The 23,415-nt window shown below is 39.3% G+C and overlaps 1 protein-coding gene across 6 annotated transcripts in view; it reads left to right on the plus strand.

The window, feature by feature from the left end:
• Positions 1-23,415, plus strand: part of GPATCH2 (G-patch domain containing 2) — a 103,995-nt gene that overhangs the window by 38,330 nt on the left and 42,250 nt on the right. For all 6 annotated transcript variants that reach the window (XR_014523560.1, XM_083494536.1, XM_083494539.1 and 3 more), the window contains one exon: positions 22,730-22,797. Coding sequence is in view for 5 of the 6 variants with exons in the window: in XM_083494536.1 (XP_083350662.1) it covers positions 22,730-22,797 (68 nt within the window). In the remaining variant the exon portion in view is untranslated. The remainder of the gene's footprint in view (positions 1-22,729; positions 22,798-23,415) is intronic.

Genomic DNA, 23,415 nt, shown 5'->3' on the forward strand with positions numbered 1-23,415 from the left:
ATGGAGGTGCTTTCCTTTAGGAAAATGGCATAGAGGAAAAGGGTTAAGATTCCCCCCCCCCCCCAAGCATCATATACACATATGCACATATACACACACTATTAAACTGTTCAAAAAAGCAGCAAGAGTAATGTGCTATTGCTCTTTTCTGGGAGTACATTGCCATTTTTGATGTGATTGCCATGGCCACTAATACGTGTAGACACAGCATTGCTGTCTATATTTTATTGGGATCTATGCCCTAATGTGGTCACAGTGTTAGGCATAATGTGTTGCTTTCGGACATCATCGGTTGCTTAGCTGCAGCAAAATAAAATGTAACACTCCTCTTACACGTATGTCTCCTAACATTTGTTTCAAAATTTGAATGTGATGTGATGCATCTCTTTTATCTTGTTTACACTGCCGATCTGACTATATTAGAACTGAACATTCTCGTCATCGTTTCTTACAGCGATTGAGCACATGTCGTTTTTAATCTCGGCGCTACCCTGAATCGAAACCCTTATGTGTGAACAATCGTACAACATTTCCTTTACATGCAAGTGTTTGTTCTTTAATTATTTGCCATATCTGCTTGTTAGTTTAGGGCAGGGGTCTGCAACCCATGGCTCCAGAGCCGCATGTGGCTCTTTTACACCTTTGCCGCGGCTCCGGGGCGGATACTAGCGAGGGGAGGAGGCGCATTGTGCGCCCCGACACTCCCCACTGTGGCGGGCGCTGTACTGGCTGTGACGTCGCATGGGGGCGGTGCATGCGTTAGTCATGCACCATCCCGACGTCACCTTCCCGGTTTTGCGGCTCCCAGTTTTTTTTCCCTTCGGAAACGGGTCCAAGTGGCTCTTTTTCTCTTAATGGTTACAGACCCCTGGTTTAGGGGAAATGCAACTTAGGGCTTCTTCACACTCGGAAGCACTTCCTGCAATATTTTGTCACTTGTAGACTTAGCATTTTGTTATGACACATGCTGTGAATAGGTGAGCCTCCTCAAATTCAGTACTTTCCAGCTGAGGTGATACAAAACTGGCATTGAGAGCCAGTATGGTGTAGTGGTTAAAGCACTGACTAGGACCTGGGAAACCTGGGTTCAAATCCCTACTCAGCCATGATATTCACTGGGTGACCTTGAGCCAATCACAGTCTCAACCTTCCTCACAGGGTCATTGTGAGGATACAGTGGGGAGGCAGAGAACCATGTGTGCCACCTTGAGCTGCTTTGAGGAAACAGGGGATATGCTAGGATTCTTTAAAATATGTCAAAGGGAAAGTGAATTAGGAGAAAGATGGCTAATTTGATTAAGTAGGCTTTGGATATAACAGGTAATGGCATCAAGTGGATGTTTAAAATTTACCACAGAACTTGGATGAAGATTTTTGACATTCTAGAACACTCTTGCTAGGACAGTATTCTGGGAACAAAGAATATGTCCACTGTTGCTGCACATAAATAGATGTTGGGAAGCATAAACATGGGTTTTTAAGGCAGAACGACCATCAAATGCAGGCTGAATCTTCATTCTAACCTTGGGCCTATTCTTTGTGTATTATCATGTTTGATGACTAGGCTTCCTATAAATAGTAACTGAAAGTTTTATCCCAATTTTCTTATTTTATATTTTTTTATTATTTTTCACCATCAAACATTTTCTTCACGTACCTTAATAAACCAATACAATTAAAACAGAAACAGAAAATAAAACATTTTCATACCATATTAAATCCATACTTTGGGATTCCCCAATCCTTTGACTTCCCTCCATTCCCTCCCCCAGTTCTTTTGTATTATTTTATGTTGTACATGTCTATAATTTCCTTATACTTAAATATTTCCAATTTCAAACATTATCCTTATACAGTGGTACCTCGGGTTACATACGCTTCAGGTTACATACGCTTCAGGTTACAGACTCCGCTAACCCAGAAATAGTGCTTCAGGTTAAGAACTTTGCTTCAAGATGAGAACAGAAATCGTGCTCCGGCGGCGCAGCAGCAGCAGGAGGCCCCATTAGCTAAAGTGGTGCTTCAGGTTAAGAACAGTTTCAGGTTAAGAACGGACCTCTGGAACAAATTAAGTACTTAACCTGAGGTACCACTGTAGATATAGATTGATGTAACATTGTGCTGGAAAGTAAGCATATATACTCTTTGCTTTGGGGAGCAGTTTTGTGGCCTGCTTTCTCTCACACATCAATAAATGTGATATTTCCTACCAAATTTTCATACCATATATGGCCCATTTAGTACATAAGGGTCTAGCTCAAATGACTGTTCTGGTTGGTATTATTCAAATGCTTACTTTAAGAATAGTATTAGGAGTATCATCCTGGTCGTTCATCTGATAAGTTGTAGACATTTGATTTCGCCATGTGTTGTCACAGTATTGAAATGTATGCTAGTAAAATTGCAGAAATTCAACAATAATGGGTTGGCCTGCTTTGAAAAAACAAATAGTTAAGAAATACATATTATCAATAATTTTGCCTAAGCTTTACTGTACTTTTTTCATGTTTTCTGTATGTCAGGCCACTAATAACATTAAATCAGACTTTGTTTTTGTTTGTAGTCAAAAGCCACAGTAGGTTGTTACTAAAAGAACATCTACCAGTGTTGACACTGAGAATTAATTATGAAATAAAAGACAGATTTTTGCTCAGGCTAGAATTAGCCTAGCAGTTCAAAATATAAGCAGTCACCTTGGAATCACATAACAGAAAGTGACACCCTTTCTTTGACTATAGGGTAGATAGATCTTATGAAGTTGAGTTTAGACAGATCAGCTGTTTGTCTGTTGCATTTGTTGTTCTTTTTAATTAATCCGGGAAGTTGTTGCTTTCCTTTGACACACACTCAAAGTGCATGTGTGTTAAATAATGCAAGGATATTAGGTTTATTTTTCCTCTCTTTTAAAGAGGGTCAGATGATTATCAGAGGTTATTCATTCTAAGTAGAAAAGGGTGACATTCAACATAACGTTTAAATATAGAAAAGCTTCAAAAGACTGCCCCTAATGTTTTCGGTTCCTTTAATTAGCTGTTGCATGAGCTTCTGTCATAAAGTGCTGGCTCTGTAGTTTGTTGTAGCAGCTTTGCAGGTGACCACAATTATGTGAATTCTTCTAATGCAACCACTCTTACTTTATAGTAAAGACCTTTCCATATAGATCATACTGGTTAATACAGAGATGCCTTGTGTTAGTAGGCTAATGCTGAGAGCACAAAGAGCTGTCAGAGGGTAAGAAGAGGGCATCTCTTGGATAAGCTTTCTGTTTGATGTGAGCAATGATAGAGCTGCCAGTGGTACAAAAGGCAGCCGCTAGCCTACAGCTCATTTGTTTCTAAAGGCACACATTTATTTATTTTAAAAGTTAGGCATTTGTGAGTAGAAACCCAGGTGAACCGCCCTGAGACCTCCGGGTATAGGGCGGTATATAAATTCAATTAGCAACAACAACAACAACAACAACAACAACAACAACAACAACAACAACAACAACAACAACAACAACAGAAAGTACCTGTTGTATAACTATATCAAGGAAAGGTGTCACAATTCATATGATAACATGTAGCAGTTTTAGTTCCCAGGCACCGTTTGTGTGGATGCTTGTGTTTATGACACACCTTTGTTGTAGTAAACTCCTTACTATCTCCTAGTATAAATCATCCATCAGCTGCTAGCATTATTATTATTATTATTATTATTATTATTATATTGGATTTATATACTGCCCTATACCCAGAGGTCTCTTTTCATTGAGCTTAAAGAGGGAGATGTTACATTAACAAATCACCTATGTCACTTGCTATGAAAAAAAAAATAGGTGAGGGGAGTGATGAATACAAAAATAAGATAAAAGGCGTGAGATCTTGGGATGATGTTGCCTGCTTAGGCAGCAGCAGATTCTCTCCCTGTCCACACTGAAATGAACTTTCCCGTTACCATGTATTAGCTATATTAAGAGAGCTGAGACAGTCTGACTTGCTCCAGTGCTTTGTTACAACTAACTCCACTGAAAGCTGTATTTCTTGATGACATCATCTACCTGCAACAAAGTTTACTCTGTCTACTACATCCCCATTTCTCCGGAAATGGGTAATTTTCTTAAAATTTTGCTTAACTTTTTCTTTCTCCACTTTCTCAGGATTGGGTCTTTAATAAGTAGGTTTTCTGTAAAACGTATTGTGGAATTGAAGTACCCCCCTAATTACTTAGAGATGAGTGAAGATTTTCCACTAGTCTGGACAATTCCTTGAACTCTGGAATTCAAAGTATCTAGAATTCAAAGTTCCTGTTATATAAAAGGAGTTGGGACATTTCTGCTTGCAGGTCTGATATTAAAATGGTGCCTCTGGCTGACTTTTATCAATTTAGCTTTCTGATGGAAGTCTTGATGCTCCTTCAGTGGTTAGTAGGGTTGTACACAGTTGTCTACTCATGAACAGTTCTGCCTGCTCTAAATGAGAAGAGCTGTATATGTATCCTCTTATTTTTTAAGAGCAGGTTTTCCAGTGTCCAAACAACCTGTTCTTTTACCCCACTGCTATGAAGACAGTGTGGTCCACAGAGGATATGCTGAAAATTGCTGAGTCTACTGCAAAGCATTTGAAAGCAATGCCAGATAATTGAAGCCTATTATCTATCCTCAAAATGGAGGCATGCCATGGTGAGCAAACACACTCTTTAGAACAGTGATCACTCTTCCCATGTCTGTGCCGTGTAGATTTGCTATCTCCAAGTATTAGGAATAGCAATCAGTGACAACAAGATTAATCAAGCCTTTCCTGGTAAGCAGATTAGCTACCAATATTTGTTATGGAAGCTCCAGTAATTCCATTGTGATACAGGGCTCTACTGGAACCAGCCAGTGCTAAGCACAAATTTGTAAGGTCTGTATGTCTTCATTTTGTAGTGCCCCAGTGAACTTGGTGAATATTTTCTAACATGTCCTGCAGTCGTACTGGTGGAATCATTACTCTGGTTTTGATTCATTCATAAATTCTTGACCACACGAAGAATTCTAAAAATTCAGCTTCTATTATGACTGATGTTTGTTCTGTAACTAAAATAGGATCTGGGAGACAAGAGTTCTGATCCCTTCTTAGCCTTCTTAGCTTAGAGTTGTTGTAAGAATAAAATAGATGTGGGAGGAGGTAAGAACAACATATGCTGCATTGAACTCCCTGCAGGAAGTGCAGGACATAAATGTCGTGAGCCACACCTACAGGTGAACACATTGGAACATAATGGTCCATCACTTTGCATGTATGGTGTGTTGCTTGGTGTGTGTGTTTTTATTGTATTTCTTGACGCCTATTGTCTGTATTTTCTGCATTTTGTTAAAATACATTCTGTGGAAACTGTGCTGGCTATATCACCTGTTGACTTTTGTTGCCTTTGTAATATGTCGGTTCTGTTAAGTAGCTAGTGGCAGGATTCAGCAATTTCTCACACCTTGTACTATTAATATAAATGCTTTGATGTGCTCCAAGTGTTTTATTGACATGTTCCAAGTGTTTGTTCATGCTAAGCAGAATTCCATTCTTAGGCCACATTCATATGTCATGCTAAGCCAAATCATGGCTTAGTGCAAACGCTCTGGCTCTCAAGGCGGAGACTGCAGCCACTCTACTTTTCTCCAGGTTTTTTAGGTTAGTGCAGCACAGCAGCTAAGTCAAGGTTTGGGTAAGTGTGTCATCCAAACCCAGAGTCATGGTTAAGGTTTCCCCTTTTTAACCGCAATCAGTAGCCAAAGGTTGTCCTATGGTTACAGATCATGGTTAGGGAGGAGATACTTTAACCATAAGCCTGGATTTGGACAATTTACTGAACCAAACCATGGTTTAGCTGCCATCCCACGCTGACCTAAAAGGTTCAGGGGGGAGCAAAGTGGGTGCCAGCTCATCAATAGAAGCCATCATGTTCATACATTCATACCCTGGCTTACCCTGACAGGTGAACCACTAAAAACAGAGTTTGAAGAGTGTTTGCAAATCTTAATTAAGAGGGAACCAGGGTGATTTTTAACCATGTTTAGTGTGGTTGTACATGTGAAACATACAGGTAAAGGAAGGAAGCAGGAATTTGATCTGGGTAGGGGAGCAGGGAGGAGTATACTTTTGTGACGCTGTCTCCTGACTTGAAAACTGGTTTGCAGTGAGTGAGCATTGCATCATTCATATGCCCTGTAGTACTAAATTTAAGGATTTGTTGGTTTTACTGGCAATTTAATCTAGTACATGCCTTTCGTCATTATTAATAAAATGACAATTTGGGCTCCCAGTGAAATGGAATGAATGCAAAGTGAAACAAATTTCTGTATCCATTAAATTCAAAAGCACTTGTTCCACTTTTATTTGGCTGTGAACCAAAATGCAAAGATTTTAGTTAAAATTGCAGAAAAAGGGCCTTAAATCAGATTTATATTGGCTTACTTAAAGTTACTGGAACAGATACATAGTGATTTGGTGACGTAATGTTGAAATCAAAACAAGGAATATTTTTGCTTTGCTGAAGAAAACTAATGGAAACATTCACTGGAGTAAGACAAATGGTGTTAAATGAGAAAACACACCATGAATTGCAAATGGAGCTGAGTTAATTTGTTGCTACAGTAGTGTTGCCCTACTGTTAAATGAAGGCTGTGTAATTATCTTGCTGGCAGAGATAATGTCAAAACCTCATTTCTCCTTACATGCCTCGTTTTTACATGAGGGCTAATTGAGCTGCAAGGTGACAACTGATTATATATGGCTATCATTGGGGTCCTCTTGCTCAATTTGCAAATAATGTTATCTTTCTTAAGAGATTATTTTTATATCACTTGTCAAATTAGAGGTGGTAAACTTTTGGTTCTCTCTTTAGTATGTTTACTGCAGTTTCATAGCCATCAGTATATTAACTCTGAAGACGCAGAAAATTAATCAGTATTTAATTATTCAAATATTTAGGATTCATCTGTTTCATTCATTTGTCCTGCCTTTCATAAAACACATAAAGAAGCCAATAATGGCACCTATTTTGTATTTGTAACTATCCAAATACAGCTGTTTGAAACTGGTATTCTATTAAAGTCACTGCAAGGAATAGGATTGCAACAATAGGTATGGGTGCAATACTTTTAGCATATTTGAAAAACTAACATTTAAAAAAATGTAAATGAGCTTAAAAGGGTTTCTCTACTCATGTCTCACCTATTATGGTCTCTACATTCATAACCAAAGACACTATCAGCTCAAATCAGTTTTAGAGGAGACTTTTTGATATGTTGTTTATGCTAACGCCTTACAATAAAAGTTTGAATGATTGTTTGACAGGCAACATGTTAGAATCTGGCACTATTCAAGATCCCCTCTCATTGCTGCAGTGCAGTGAGCGTTTGACCTGTGAAAAGGATTGGCAGAGAAAAGGAATGACCAGCAATGGCATGAGTGACTGTTATCAACTGCCCAGGCAGTTCACTTGAGATCAGGGATGAGGATTTTGTGGCCCTCCAGGTACCGTTGCGCTCAAACTCCCATCAGGATGTGCAGCAACACCTGGAGAGCTACATAATCCTCATTGTGTGAATGCTAGAACATGGCTGGGGAAGCCCTGTGATGTCAAGGAGATATTTCAATTGATTAACCCATGAAGGGAGCTTTAGAGTCTTTTGCTGCCAGGAAAGCATAGAAGTTTATGTACCACTAAGATATGCAATATCCCCCTTTTTTGTGTATTAATACAGTGGTACCTCAGGTTACATACGCTTCAGGTTACATACTCCACTAACCCAGAAATATTACCTCAGGTTAAGAACTTTGCTTCAGGATGAGAACAGAAATTGTGCAGCAAGAGGCCCCATTAGCTAAAGTGGTGCTTCAGGTTAAGAACAGTTTCAGGTTAAGAACGGACCTCCGGAACGAATTAAGTACTTAACCTGAGGTACCACTGTATAGTTTTCTTTGACTATACATATGTGAGCACCAAATGTCATATATGCAACTTCAGAGTTGGGAGTGAAGTAGGGGCCAACTACAACCTGCTAACCCAGAGACTATCCTGACTTTGATCCAGCCAAGGTGGGTCTGCTACAGTTTTATACAGGCTTCTCAGCTTGTAGGCAGCATGTGCTGCCTCATTATTTGACTCCCCACTATCAAAAATGTATGAAAAACATACGGCTTCTTGCTGCTGCTAACTTCTACCTGAGTAACAGAAGCACCACCTTCAGTGGTTATGTAGATTGCGAAAATAAAGCCGTGATCCTTTGCACCCTTAGGAGGAAGCCCCTTTAAACACAGTGGAAATTATTTCCAAGCTAGCCATGCACAGGATCTGGTTGAATGAATGCTATTTTCCTTCTGCTTGTGTCAATGCTTTCTTATATTAGAAAATATTTTAAAGTCTGAGCTATGTGAAGGTTTCACTTGAGGGGCCAAGAGGCCGGAATTTAATTGGACAGAGTAGATTAGTTAGTAAATGAATAAATATATTTTACACTTTCTTCTTCACCTCTGGATACCTGACGTACATTCCCTGATCTAGTTTACAATCTATTGTTATTTACATATTAACATTACTTGCCTCCCAGCCTTAATCTAAAGACTTGAAGGCAGCTGACTACAAAATATGATAGAACAACAATTTAAGCTATGAAAATACAAAAAGAAAGCACAGATACGATACATCCCAGTTCTACCATTAGGCTGAGTGAGGCAGCCGCCTCAGGCGGCATATGCTGGGAGGCGGCAGGGAGACTTCAGGAAGCAGCAGCCCTCTCCTCCCATGGCAAAGAAGCTTCAAGGCTCACTCTGCTATCTGCCCCTAGAGGAGGAGAAGGAGGCAAAGAAAGCATTAGTTCCTCTTCCGCTCACCATGCCCCTCGAGCTTGGCTGGAGCCCCATAGAGCTCCTTGTGCTTGTGTGGAACTCTTGCCCAGCCAGGCCAAGAAAGATGCAGGGATGGGTGGCCGTCGCCATTTTATGCTTTGGTATTAATATTTTTATACCACCTTGAAATTCTTTCAAATGAAGAGCAGTATGAAAATATTTTGAAATATTATTAGCATGTTGGTTATAAAGCACACTGCAACCTGTTACTGAATACTGGTTTCAGATTCTGTCGTCTAATATGTGAAATAATGAAGATGTTTTTGCCTTTGAGCATACACAGAGTGCATTTCTCATTAACTGGGGTAACAGCTAGCCTCACATACATCCAGGAACATTAGAGAGAAGGAATCACATCATGCTTAGGCAGGCTAAAGTGTCACGTTGCTTATTTTAGAAAATTTTAAACTGCATAGAAGAATACATAATTATTTTTAAATAGGATTATTTTTAACAGATTTAATATAATTGCTAGGAAGAAAACCAACAGTTGATGAACGTTCATGAAGTAAAACAGCAGCAGTCTAAAGTTTCAGAAGAGGTGTTTTTTGTTTTAACCTTTCGGAAATCTCTGGTCTTTCAAGACCGTGCATAGATTTGCTTGGCGTAAACTAAAAATGCAACGCAGAATTTCCACAAGGTTGGCACCACCTTTTTATGTAGAGATGAGCAGCCCTGGTATTTTACAGCAGACGTCTCTCCTGACGTGTAGAGAGCTCTGTGAACAGTGGGCTGCCCTAGCTGCTGACCTCATAATTTCAAGAAGCAGGTGGAGGTGGCAATTATAGCTATGGCCACTATCTTGAACCTTCTGTACTAGGTGATGAATTGCAAATGGCTAGACCCAGTGCACAACAATAAACTCAAATAAATCTTCAATGTGTAATAATGACAAGACCGAAAGACTGGCAGCTATAACAAGGCTGCTTTTGTCACCCACTTTACTGTAGCCTTGATATCCATCATTATCAGCTGGAGCTGGCTCTAGAGCTGGACAAGAAGGTTTGAAGAAGGATGAGTTGTTTGCGCTGAAGCGTCCAGTAGGTCCCATCTGGCAGAGAGTAAATGGGTTTTTCTCTTTTTTTGCCTGTTCAATGGGCCAGAGCTGTCCATCATTTTGGGCAGATATCTGATCACTTCATGCTGTGGGACAATATGGCTTTGTTGTTTGATACTGCACTGGTAATTAAAATAACTAAATATTTTGCTCACTTCTCTGTTTTTTGTTTTTTTTTACTCCAGGCAAAACATGTAGGCGTTTGCACATAAATATTTAATAAATGAATTTAACTCAAAACATTGTAATGACATAATATTTTAGGCTGCGGTCTAAATCTTGCCTATTTTATTACCACTATTAACATTATTGAAACATTTCACGAGGAAGACATTTTCCTCAAGACTGCTTTGGATCATCTGGAGATTTCCCTAAACGCAACAGACATCAGAAATGCTACTTTTAAGTTGATTAGGCCTCTAGCAATCATGTAATGTTTTTGGTTCCAACACTGCACACTATTAGGCTACTTTAATTTTATTAACCTGAAATAGGATTTAAGCAGCCAAAATGTGTGCAGGATTAAGGAGTGTGCGTTCCAATTGTTTTAGTGCATTGGAGCTGTGTGCCAGAAAACAGCTATGTTGGGTTTACGTTGTGCAGGTAGCTGTAATATATGTTTATCAGTTGCACCTTTCAAAATAACTGACAATTGTGTACTTTTAACATGGCAATTAATACAATACTCTATTTGATCTTAGGCATTTTAGCGAGATCATAGGATTAATTAGCAAACACGTTTATCAGATTGGTTCTCCTCTGTCTCCCTCTCCTCTTTGGAAGTGCAGTAGTTTCCTTACCATTGAGAAAAATACGTTTATTGAATGTTAAGTTGCAAAAACAGTGTAATTAAGCTCCAGACCACTTCTGTAGTATACCTTGCAGAAGTGGTTTCATCAGGTATATAAAATGTTGTTGCTAAAAGTTGACATTTTCTTGGTATTGAAATGTTAAGTCTAAGTTAAAATTATGTGAACAACTATTTTATAGGCAGTTAAGTTAGAGCCTAATTTGTCCCCCCCCCCCAAAAATGTATTTTATATTTAGTGGATGGCATGCTCCTTTAAGGACATACTGCCCAGTGGGGTAATTCTCCTATTAATTTGTGGCTTTCTTAACACTTTCCATTTTTGGACATTTGGCTTCATCTGCAATAATTGGTTTACAAACATATTTTAATGTGTTGGATGATTAAAAGGAAAATCATTTGAGATTTCTGTCCTTCCAACTGCCAGTTCATAGCTGGGGTCCAAGCCAGCTGACATATCATCATTCATTTTTCCTTTATTTCCTAATAAATCTTTGAGCCCAGAGGCACTGGACCCATGCAGATTTCTCTGCATTTTTGTGTCTAGATGGAATAATAATTTCCAAATTTAAAACTGCAGCATATTGTATTTCATCTCTGCAGACCTAGCTTCAAACTGCAGTGGCCACAAGAAAATATATGTCAAGATCACTGTTTTTTTCATATTGGAATTTAGGCAATTTGTTTTCAGTCAAAGAGCTGTTTCCAGCCTATTTTTGGAGTCCCTCTTGGCCTGACCGAATGTTCCAACATAATTTATGATGGCATTGGAACATATGGACTTTTCATCATTGTCCAGCTGAAATCCGCTTGGATGTGGACACTGCCCCTTCCCCCTCCACTGCCACATGTTCCCTAAGAAGACACATTTGAGTGGTTTATATGGAAGTAGTATTTGTGAATGTGTTCAACATCGAATGAGAGCTCTTAAAATACATAAGGGGCGGTTGCTTTCACTTGTTAAATCAGATCACATTGTCAGTTAAAATTGCTGGCTTGTTCTTTTGAATATGTGGCACAGTAAAATATATTAAGAGTACAATACTTACTTTAGGACTTTGCAACATTGAACTAAAACTGCTGCACAAACATTATAATTTATAGTACTGAGCTGAACTGTTCAATGTAACAGTTCATATTTCATATTTATTTATTACCTACCTCACGTCTAGTAGTACTAACAGAGGCCCTAATCTAGAGTTGCCTAAAACAAAAGGGCTTTGCAGGCCGTTACAATTCTAAGTGGGAAATGCACATTTACATCAGCATCAGTAAGTGGATGCTTGTCCATCCAATGCATCACTGCTCAAGGGCTCATTTGCAGAGGCATTCACCTCTGGGGCAGTACATTTGCTGCTTCTGCCCACCAATGAATGACCTGTGCTCATAGATCATGTATACAGTTGTTCTACATGGGCATCATAAGTCTCTGAAACTGTGTGAAACAAAGCACAATTCTAAATGGACGGTGAGCTGAATTTTGTGGTGTTCAGGTTTTGTTAAATCTCTTTTGGGGGGTGAAGAGTGGACTGAGAAGAGTCTCCAAATACTGTGGTACCTCTGGTTACGATCTTAATTAGTTCCAGAGGTCCGTTCTTAACCTGAAACCGTTCTTAAACTGAGGTACCACTTTAGCTAATGGGGCCTCCCGCTGCCACTGCCCCCCCATGTGATTTCTGTTCTCATCCTGAGGTAAAGTTCTTAATCTGAGGTACACTTCTGGGTTAGCAGAGTCTGTAACCGAAAGTATAGTGGTGCCTCACAAGACGAAATTAATCCGTTCCGCGAGTCTCTTCATCTAGCGGTTTCTTCGTCTTGCGAAGCAATCCTATTAGCGGATTCGTGCTATTAGCGGTTTAGCGGCTATTAAAGGCTTAGCGGCTTAGCGGCTAAAAGGCTATTAGCGGCTTAGAAAAAGGGGGGAAGGAGGGAAAATCACAAGACTTGCAAGACTTTTTCGTTTTGCGAAGCAAGCCCATAGGGAAATTCGTCTTGCGAAGCGCATCAAAAAATGGAAAACCCTTTCGTCCAGCGGGTTTTTTGTCTTGCGAGGCATTCGTCTTGCGGGGCACCACTGTATTTGTAACCCGAGGTGTTTGTAACCCGAAGTACCACAGTACATCCACAGCTCTACCTATCTGTGTACATTTCTTCACACAAATTCACAGCAGTTGTTTCTCCAGTATACTTCTTTTTTATTTAAAATCATGTTATCACTTAAAAGACCTTTCTCTTCAGTGCATGGTTATCTGTGTGATGTGACTATGCCTATGTGAACCCTACCCTTCCCACTCCATTGCTTTGACAAGTGTTTTCTTCCTTTTTTTTTTTTTTTTTTTGTTCCTCTGCCAGTGCTGGTTGGCAAGTCATCCCATCCCCATTGATCCAATTGTCCATAGATTCTTATGAGTAATTCAGGAAGGATGGGAAAGGGAATATGCATTTGGATGGATGTGTACATGCAGACCTCCAGCTCATGAGTTTGAGCCCCATGCTGGGCAAAAGATTCCTGCATTGCCGGGGTTGGGCTAGATGACACTTGGGTCCCTTCCACTCTACAGTTCTGGGATTTTATGTCATCCATTCACAAACTTCATTTTCAGTAGTGTGTAATTATATGTGAACTCAAATGCACATATCCCTTTGCAACTAGTTAACTGTGCAGAAAGAGATGAGGGAAATAATATTGGCCCAGTTGCCCTGACAATTGTTTACTTTCCTTTTCCTAGCACCTATCCTCATCATTAACAGAAGGGAGCAAATTTTGCAAAGATTGAAGATGTTTGTAAAATCTGAGTTTTACCACTTAAGTGGAAATATTTTCTAATAATAATAACAGCAATAATAAGCTTGTGAACATAGGACACAATCTGGAGGGAGTTTCTTGCTTGCAAGCATGGAATGCATGTGAACGTAGGAGGAGCTTATTGCTCTGACCACAGCTCATTAGTAAATAAAGCTTAACTTTTAACACAAGTGGTGTCCTGTGTCCTGTAGGTCTAAAACTAATTTTGTTAAACAGCAAGCATTTGTTTAAAAAATAATGCCATACATTACAGCACATATAAACACTGTAGATTTTAAAATAATTTCTACTTCTCTGCTAAAGTTGAGAGAAAGTTTTGCTTTCTAAAATGAATATGATCTTGAATGCCCTCCATGCTTTTGAAGAGTTTCCAAGTAAATAAACATGACTAAGACACCATTTCTAGCCACACTTACTTACCTTGCATTCAGTTTCTTTGAGCATAGTGGGGCTTACCTCTCAGAAAACATACATAGGATTGCGTTGTAAGGTTGTAGACTGCCCAGTGAGCAAAGAACCAAGCAGTGTTAATTCATCAGCAGATGTGTGATTTAATTTGTTTATAGTTCATATGAGCACATGCTGTATAAACCACAAACAATCAAGCAATCATGTCTTTCTGTGTTATCTATTGCCATCTTTCCCCATGCATTGAGGTTCTCACTATAGCTATTACTATAAAATGTTCCCTAAGTACATAAAGGCTCTAATCGTTAAGATTTTTATTACCAGCCACCCATACAGAGCTGCAAATTGCCTTGTTTCAGATTTATTATGTATTACTCCAGAAATTCTATAAAGATCAAAAGAACTGATTACAATGTTGACCTTTGCATTAACTCATCTGAATTTAAATTCAAGTGTTTGATTTGGGAAAATAAGTCCATTTATCATAGGTCTGCTACTGAGGGGATTGTGCAGTCCTGATTGGGAGTGCGGAGACCAAATTTATTTATTGAGCGTTGGCTTGAAAATTGTTTGTAGGACAAGAGGAACAAAAGTTTGACCTGCCATTCTGGTGTGCCAAGGGAACAATGTGGCAGTTGCCCTTTTCAAAACATCTAGTGGTCAATCTGTTTCAATGTTGCAGATGGAGACAGAAGATATTAATAGTTACACACCCACCGTTTTCAACATGTAAACCATTATTAGTTTTAAAATCAATGAGTCTCTTTCAGTGCGAAATGAAGCAATATGAAGGTTACAGCTCAAAAACATGGGGAAAAGATAACCAGTGCTGCAAAGTGTTAGGAGCAATAATACTTGTTTCAGGCAAATGTCTCTTATCATAAGCACACTGCATAAACTGGCCTTTTGGCTAAGATCAATTGACATATTTTTGGTATGTTCTTTTTGTTTATGCCTCTTTATACTGCCCTAATGTTGGTGAAGGGCAGTTTAAAATATTTTAAATAGCACGCATACTACATATTTCATCATTTAATATAAGCAGAATTGATGGATTGGTCCTAATATCGCAGTGTGCGTGCTGCTTGCATCCCCCTTTTAAAAATAGCTTTATTTCTATAAGGTGTTGCCATCCAACATCCATAGTGGGCTATGTATAACATGCAAATTATAGAGATTATAAATTTTTACACATTTAATTGTTATTTACATATTTATTCAATTTATTACCTACTCCACCATTTGATCCCAGGTTATAGCAATTTAAAATTCAACATTAAAAAGAGTAAAAACAAATTACAGTCACAGGAGTAGAGTGGAACATGCATCTCAGGTGTCAAAGGTGCATCTTCAGTATACAGCATAAACTATTTAATGAAGAGGCCAGATACACCTGCTTGGAGCTGCCACAGAGATTACCATTTCCTGGGCCACCAAACCCCAAACTTGGGAGGAAGTGCTAAGAGCTCCCCCTTGAATATTTGGGGCCTAAGTTGTTTATGACTTAAAACACTCACGTGAGCATCTTAAATTGGATCCAGAAAACAGCTAGTAGCCAACTAACCATTTTGTAGAAACTGGGTTGCAATTTTGATACCTGTAAAATTACCACAGTTGAGATTACTGTAGGCATAGGCAAACTCCAGCCCTCCAGATGTTTGGGACTACAATTCCCACCATCCTTGACCACTGGTCCTGTTAGCTAGGGATGGTGGGAATTGTAGTCCCAAAACATCTGGAGGGCCGGAGTTTGCCTATGTCTGAATTACTGCCTGCAAATATTTCTGTTTTTATTGAATTGTGCATGGGCATATGTTTAAACTCCATGCTGATAATGTGGTCCTATAGTTTGTTCCTAGTAACTCAGATATAAATGCCAGTTCTATAAACTGGCCAAATACATGGACACTATCCCTCAGCTTCATGTATTCGTTTGCGCAGGGACTGATACTGATGCTGCCAGAACTGTGAATGAGACCTTATTTTCCTTACTCTTCTCCAAAAAATAGAGGCATCTATTTCTGCTTAGGATTTGGGAGATCTGAGGGTACAGTGGTAAAATCCAACAAGTTAAATGTATCTATCTGGAAAAGCGGAGAGTGTAATGGTTTTTTTTTTCAAAATTCTAAAGGCAAACTTTATTTAAAGCTGCCTTTCTTAATGAGCAATAGTTCTTAACAGGTAATCTACATACTGATACCCATTTGAGTCTTCCTCTTCTCGTGCTTATAAACCCAAAGCTGTACCACCACCACGTAAGGGAAAACTACCAGTTGACTCACAGTAACCCTGAGTTACACACAAGTACAAAAAATAATCTGAGGATGGGGGGTGTTAAGGGTGGGGGAAATCTCTCAGCCCCCCCCCCCCACAACTCAACGATGCAGAAACCAAAACTGGTTTTCCTAGGATCTGGTTCCTATTCTGCATTTGCTCTTCTTCCCCAACTCCAATTTGCGTGAAATGGAAAGGCTTTGAATAAAACATCACATACACACACACACTTCTCGATGTTTGTAGATGTGTCAGGTCAGATGTCTGTCAACAGTGAGGTACTAGCACTTGGCATGACAACATGTTTGCTGGGTATTCTGTCATGCTGCTCTGTCCATAAGCAATTTAATGAAAAGGAGAGGCAGGTGGAATCCGAATCTGATTTCTGGTGTGAAATAAGCTTGCCTTGTCGCATGGTTTACAGTGATTTGGAACTGTCAAGCCACTTTCAACAGCTGGCAAGATGGACAGGTTTTAGTAGCAAAGCTGAGCCGCACTCCACCCCAAGGACCTGCAAAGAGATTTAGAATGCAACAGTGGTTACTTATTTTGGGAACTGAATAGTGCTCACTGAAGTATTTTATTGTTGTTGACTCACAAAGTTAAGCACAAAGTGTTTCTGACTGAGTAATGGTGTAAATTGAAACGGATATAAGGTTTTATTTCGTTTTTGTAAGGCATCAAAATATGGATATCGCGGATATCAATATATGAAAACACGTTGGTTGCACTCTTGCTCCCTGTTCCGTGGTGTTAAAATATCAGTACCTATGGTCTTTTCCCAAGAGTATATAGACCACAAATGAAAAAATAACTGGGGACTAAATTGTATGAATAAATTAAATATATTGCTGCTGCTTTCTATTGAAAGGGGCTTTTGTGTGCCACTTGGTAAAATATCTAAGGTTCTGATAACAAACCTATTTTGAAGTCTATTCCATTCAAACCACTGGGCCTTGCTTCCCAGTAAAAATGGTAAGGATCAGGGTTTAAATATGTAATATTATTTCATGTTTTAAAATTCTCTGATAAATCAAATACAGTATATCTTACATTGTTGGGGGGTTTTGTATAAAAAAACAACTACGGTATATACGATAGAATTTTTGTTCAGCTATTCTTTAGCTAAAGCTCCCTTTTTGTGTGGTATATATTTCAGGCTAATAATCAAGGCTTACTGTGGGTCAGCATGTCATATCCCAGTGGTGTCTAGTGAGATGGAGGGTTATCTTATATGTCAGCTAGATAACCCTGTGAACAATTTTGAGCAGTCAAGATAATGGGACTGAATTCTGAAGCAAAGTAGAATTCTGAAATAAGGCTAGAAATATCCTAGAGTACCAAGCTATGTGTCGGCAAAATAATATTTCTTACAACTGCAGTCACCTTTTGGCATCATTAGTCATTTAGGTCTGACAACATTCTCCTTAATAAGGTGCAATTAAGGGAATAATAGAATCAAGTGCATAATCCCATACTGAACAAGAGAGCAGGCCAACAGTTTTAAGGGTGCTTTACTTTAAAATAATTTTCATTGAAAGCAAAGGAACATAAAATAAATTTCATTGAAAGCAAAGGAACTTATTTGAGAGTAATTGTATTGTGGATCAGTATTTGCAGTAGTATTGTAATACGAGTACATCATGCCTGGTGACTGTTCATAAACTTAAAACGCCACAGTGTAATTCACTGATAGTTTACAGTTATATATTCCCAGTGAAACCAGTGAGACCACATCTATATAACTGTTCAGTGTGTGACCCCCTAGATAACCATCTATTTGGTAAATTACTTTGCATTAAAATAGATTAATTTAGTCCTCTAATAACTATTAAATATATAAATTGGTAAGTTACTGATTACCTTCTTTTACCACGTTGTAAATGGTATCGTGGACTTTTTTTACAAGTCTGGCTTAGATATTAAATGCTTTTTTTGCTGCTGCTTGTAACAAGCTCAGCTCAAATGTAACAATCTCTGTCCAACAGGCCACAGTTTATTGGAATGTGAATGAGCCTTCCTTCTTGCCCTCATGTGCCAAGCTTTGAGGGAGATGATTGGGTTTCGTACAGTTGTTTCTATAACATGTGAATAGTGAAACTTGTTTTGAGTGCAGCTTTCAAAGCAGGATATCGTACCAAAATCAGAAGCACTAGGTGACTTTCTGTACACATAGCCAGCTCCAAACAACGTTCAGTCAGATTTAGTACAAGTTTACCAGCCTTTGTTTTGTAAACCAGAGAGAGTTGTGATGCTGAGATGAATGAAAGGCTACTTAGGGAACAGTATTTTTATGCCCTCCTAGAGGGTTCTGAAAACAATAACAGCCTTCATTTTTAAGGAACTGACTGATTTCATGCTATTATCTAGCATCAGAATTGGTTCTACCTGCTTTTAGGCATTTCTGGAACCACGCCTCACCACACAATAGTCAACAGTAGTACAGTGGTGCCTCGCAAGACGAAAAGAATCCGTTCTGTGATTCTCTTCGTCTAGCGGTTTTTTCGTCTTGTGAAGCAAGCCCATTGACGGATTAGCGCTATTAGCGGCTTATCTGCTGATTGGATCAGCTGATAAACGGCGGCTTAGAAAAAGGGGGGAGGGGAAAAAACCAGCAGGAACTCGCAAGACATTTTCGTCTTGCAAAGCAAGCCCATAGGAAATTCGTTTTGCGAAGCACCTCCAAAACGGAAAACTCTTTCGTCTAGCGAGTTTTCCGTCTTGCGAGGCATTCGTCTTGCGGGGCACCACTGTAAAGGGGTGGAGGACACACACATACAGAAAGAGAATGCAATTAGATATCTATGCGCAGATATGATTTAGTGGCATCACAGGATTCAATTTTTCTTGGTACAACTAGGTGTTTCCTAAACAGAGTAGGTTCAGCACTATCCCCAACCACTAAAACAAACGGTTGGTTTCAGTGGCTTCTGGGTAGAAGCTTTTAAAAATTTCTTTGGTTAGCTTCTTGAAATTAATAATAGATTAGAAAGAGGAGTTTTAGGAGAAGTTGAATTTTTATTGTAATTGCGAGTGAATATTTAGGAAAGTAAAATTTGAATACTTTACTCACTGCTACCTTACTCATTCACTCAGCTGCTATTCGCCCTCATTTCAATGTGTCTGTTTTGAAGACTTGCGTGTCCTCCTTATATTTCTAATTAATTAACCTTGCTCATTTCTTAGAATTACAAAAATGGATTACAGTTGCTGCATGAGTTATCTCTTTTGGAATGTGTAAACTTTGTATGTTGATAAGCAAAAAGCTTCGTATAAAGGTATCTGTTCAGCCATTGTGAAAATACCATCATAATAATAGATGACAAGGTGACTTATGTAGCCCTTGGTCAGCCAGTAGAGGCCACTCACAGCGTGCTACATAAAGCTGGACACTAATTTGACAAAGTCTTTTTCCTTCTTTAGATTTGTATATACTCTAAACACAGCACAATTATCTGGTCTAGCCCTGCCAACAGTTGTTTTTTAACTTCCCATTTTCTCTGTACTGCAGTGCAAATGTTTCTTTTTATCCTGACTGAAACATCAAACGGAGATGGATGAAACAAATGTGTTTAATGACAACTCTCACGTCCTCTCTGTCCCTGGAGGCCCTTTTTAGGAATGTTTAGAAATTTCTTCAGTAAATTTCATTTAGAAAATACACATTTTGTCTTGCATTTTTCCAAATCATATGAATAGTTGATTGACTGTCTGAAAGTAAACCTGCTATATAATTTTTAAAGTCGTGTGTGTGTGTGTGTGTGTTAATCAAAAGTACATCCATCTCACAACACTTTCCTGCGTCACATCCCCTCTCCCCCCCCCCCGCCATTTCCAAGTGGACATTTTAACTTTTTAACTAAGAGTTATATATTTATATGGGACGCAGGTGGTGAAGTGGGTTAAACCACATAGCCTAGGGCTTGCCGATCAGAAGGTTGGCGGTTCGAATCCCCGCGACGGGGTGAGCTCCCGTTGCTCTGTCCCAGCTCCTGCCAACCTAGCAGTTTGAAAGCACAAAGTGCAAGTAGATAAATAGGTACCGCTCTGGCAGGAAGGTGAACGGCGTTTCCGTGCGCTGCTCTGGTTTGCCAGAAGCAGCTTAGTCATGCTGGCCACATGACCCGGAAGCTATATGCCGGCTCCCTCAGCCAATAAAGCGAGATGAGCGCCGCAACCCCAGAGTCGGTCATGACTGGACCTAATGGTCAGGGGTCCCTTTACTATATATTTATATATTTAACCTACTCTGTGTGTAAATTGTTTTCTTGATGGCTGTCATAAAATTTCCTCTCCTAGTAGTTTGAATATGCTGAGGGGCTTTCACAGAGACCGAACACATTTCAAACTATGTACTTCCCCCCCACATAAGTAAATCCCTCAGCTGCCGCCACCCTCCCAAGCATCTTGACTAGCAGAGGTTGCATAGGCACCCTCACTGAGCTAGAGGGGAACTATTAGGAGTGAGCTTAACCATAGGAAGTGTTTCAACTTGATTCTCTACCTCCCTAAGGTTTTCTTACCTTCATCACTCATAGGATGCTAAGAGGTGGCTTACATGAGCAAATTACATTGATGAAACGCCCCCGGTATGTAGAAGAAATCTAAGCTCTAGTCAGTTGTTGACTAGATAAAACATGCTCATATTTATGTGCAAATTATCTACAAATTGTATTTTGTTCAGTGGTCGTACTTCCTTTATCCCTTCCGATGTATCTCGGTGACTTTCCATAGGATGCCTGCATTTATTAAATTATGGATTATGCATTTTGCACAGACTGGAAGACTTTAAAACATTTTTCCATAAGTATGGCTGGAGGTAAACAACCAATTTTAGCCCAGAAAATAGCTTCTGCTTCTGTCAACACGTTGTTTATTTTCTCCCTGAGATAAAAAGTTCAGTTTTCTGATATTTGTACCAAGATAAAGTCAGTAAACAAGATTAATATAGTGTGGAAAAGGTTGTCAGCAGCCCTGGCAAAGGAAATAAGTTGCCTGTACACAGAACATACTGTAAACTGAATAAAAGTGTCAGGTCCACCATGAGATAATGTGATCATGAACCTCTAACAAAGCATGACATAGGCACAGTCGGCTTTTCTTATAGCCACAGTGTAGAAAATGGATTACTATATTCCAGGGATACCCACTGGAATAGCATGAAAACCTCATTTTGAGATTAATACAGGATGCAACTGGAGAGCTAAGCCAAATGTTTACCTCCAGCATTAAAGTAACTATTGAGTTGTTAATGTTATAATCAGTAGGTCATACAAGTATTTTTATTTTCAAAATCCTTAGAATTTCAAAGCCCACGCACCTGTCTGGAGAGAGGGTGCTTGTTTTCCAACTTGTAAGTCAAGTCAGCTATGAAAATAAAAGTTTTATTTGTCTTCTATGTTTAGGCTAATGAAGAAAATCCCGTAATTTTACCTCCTATCCAGTGAAACTTAATGCAGGTGTATTTCAGAGAATAACAGCAATTTTTAGAGCCCACTGTATGAACACGCCCTTACATTGTGTAAGGATGCCTGCTTTGGCTGTCCTGAAACCAATTATGGTGACATTTACGTAAGCATCCTTGACAAATACATTTGTATTACAAAGACTGGCTGTGACATGTTTGTAATAAATAAATACTTTCTTTTTTTCAAAAGTGCTGTAGTGTATTAACGTGATCCTGTAGATTGAAAAGATCAAAGACTGCTGTTGCACATGCATGGCTAAAATCCACTCCTAGTCCAGTTTTCTGAAAAAAATAGTTGGCAGACACTACAGTAAGCAGGCCACATGTGGTCCATATATAGTCCGTGGCAGAAATCATAGGTATATGTAGATTTCTAAGTAAAAGCTGTTTAGAGGATTCAACATTGCAGTAGTATCTACAGATCATCCAGTGTTCATTCTGGTCATATGTCGCTCTGTATTGATGATGTGCATGTGTGCTACTCTTTCCATAATTAGGCATGAAAGTGATGCAGTTACAATTGGATCACTATGAACACCTTTTTCAAACTTGCTATCTTAAGTGATTTAAACTTTGGTAGCAATTAGAAACTTCCAGAGTTGGGTAGGGGAGAGGCATGGCTGGGGTAGTATTATGAACTGGGTGCCTACACTATGAATAAAAGAGGTAAGGACACACACACTTGCCTACCTGCGTATTCCTGGGGGGTTGGACTAGATGATCCTCAGGGTCCCTTTCAGTTCTGTGATTCCAAAGTAACAATGTGTCTTGGGGCTCTTCCCAGCACCTCTTTAGGATCATTGCTCCCCAAAACCCTGATGACCAGCATTGAAAAAAATGGAAAACGCCACTCAAAGCTTTTTACATTTATATATATATATATAGGAATCAGCTGATTATTGACTTGTTCATCACATGCATCTTATTAATGGTATTGGTGGCTGGCTTTTGTTTTCTTCCATTTATTTCCTGCATGCAGTGAGTACTGTGTGTTCTTAAATTCCTCTATGCAACTTATAAAACTTATTTATGCCTCCTTTAGAATACTGCTCCAGGCTCATGCGTCAACAAGAAAGCTGCACATTTGTCCCAGGAGTCTCATCACCATGAGTAAGTATCCATGTCAGGTTTATCATTATTTCAACTGCTTAGTTTAGATTTGTCCCTGTTTTAATTACATCTTGAATTTTACCCTAATTGTCCAGTCTATCAAGACTGTTTAGAATTCTGATCATGCTCTTGAGGACATGTGCAGTTCCCAGTACTGTTGTCTGGAAAGATGTCTGTGGATTAACCCCCCCTCCCCGCCCCCACAGTTCTTGCTATAATGATCCTGTGTGTGCATAACATCTCTTGCATTCTCGCTTGTAAAACCAGAAGTGTGGCTAAAAGAAAAAGAAGCACGATATCTTTCTTGGGTCTTCTATAGCTTCCTTTCCAGTAGAGCTGTGGCAGATGGATGCAGTCCAGGATTTTCATCAGATCTACTTGTTTTGATTGGCCTTCTCTGTGCATATTGTCCCACTTGCTGGATGGAACCTGGAATATTATATTTATGGAAGTTTTGAATCTGTTTTATATTTTTCTGTAACATTGCTTTTTTATTATTACAGCCATGCCTTGGGTTACAATGCTTCAGGCTGCACGTTTTCGGGTTGCGCACCGCACCTAACCTGGAAGTACCAGAACAGGTTACTTCCGGGTTTCAGCGCTCACGCCTTCGCAGAA

The sequence above is a fragment of the Podarcis liolepis genome, assembly GCF_965112155.1.
Source record: "Podarcis liolepis genome assembly, chromosome: 3".
NCBI classification, from domain to species: domain Eukaryota; kingdom Metazoa; phylum Chordata; class Lepidosauria; order Squamata; family Lacertidae; genus Podarcis; species Podarcis liolepis.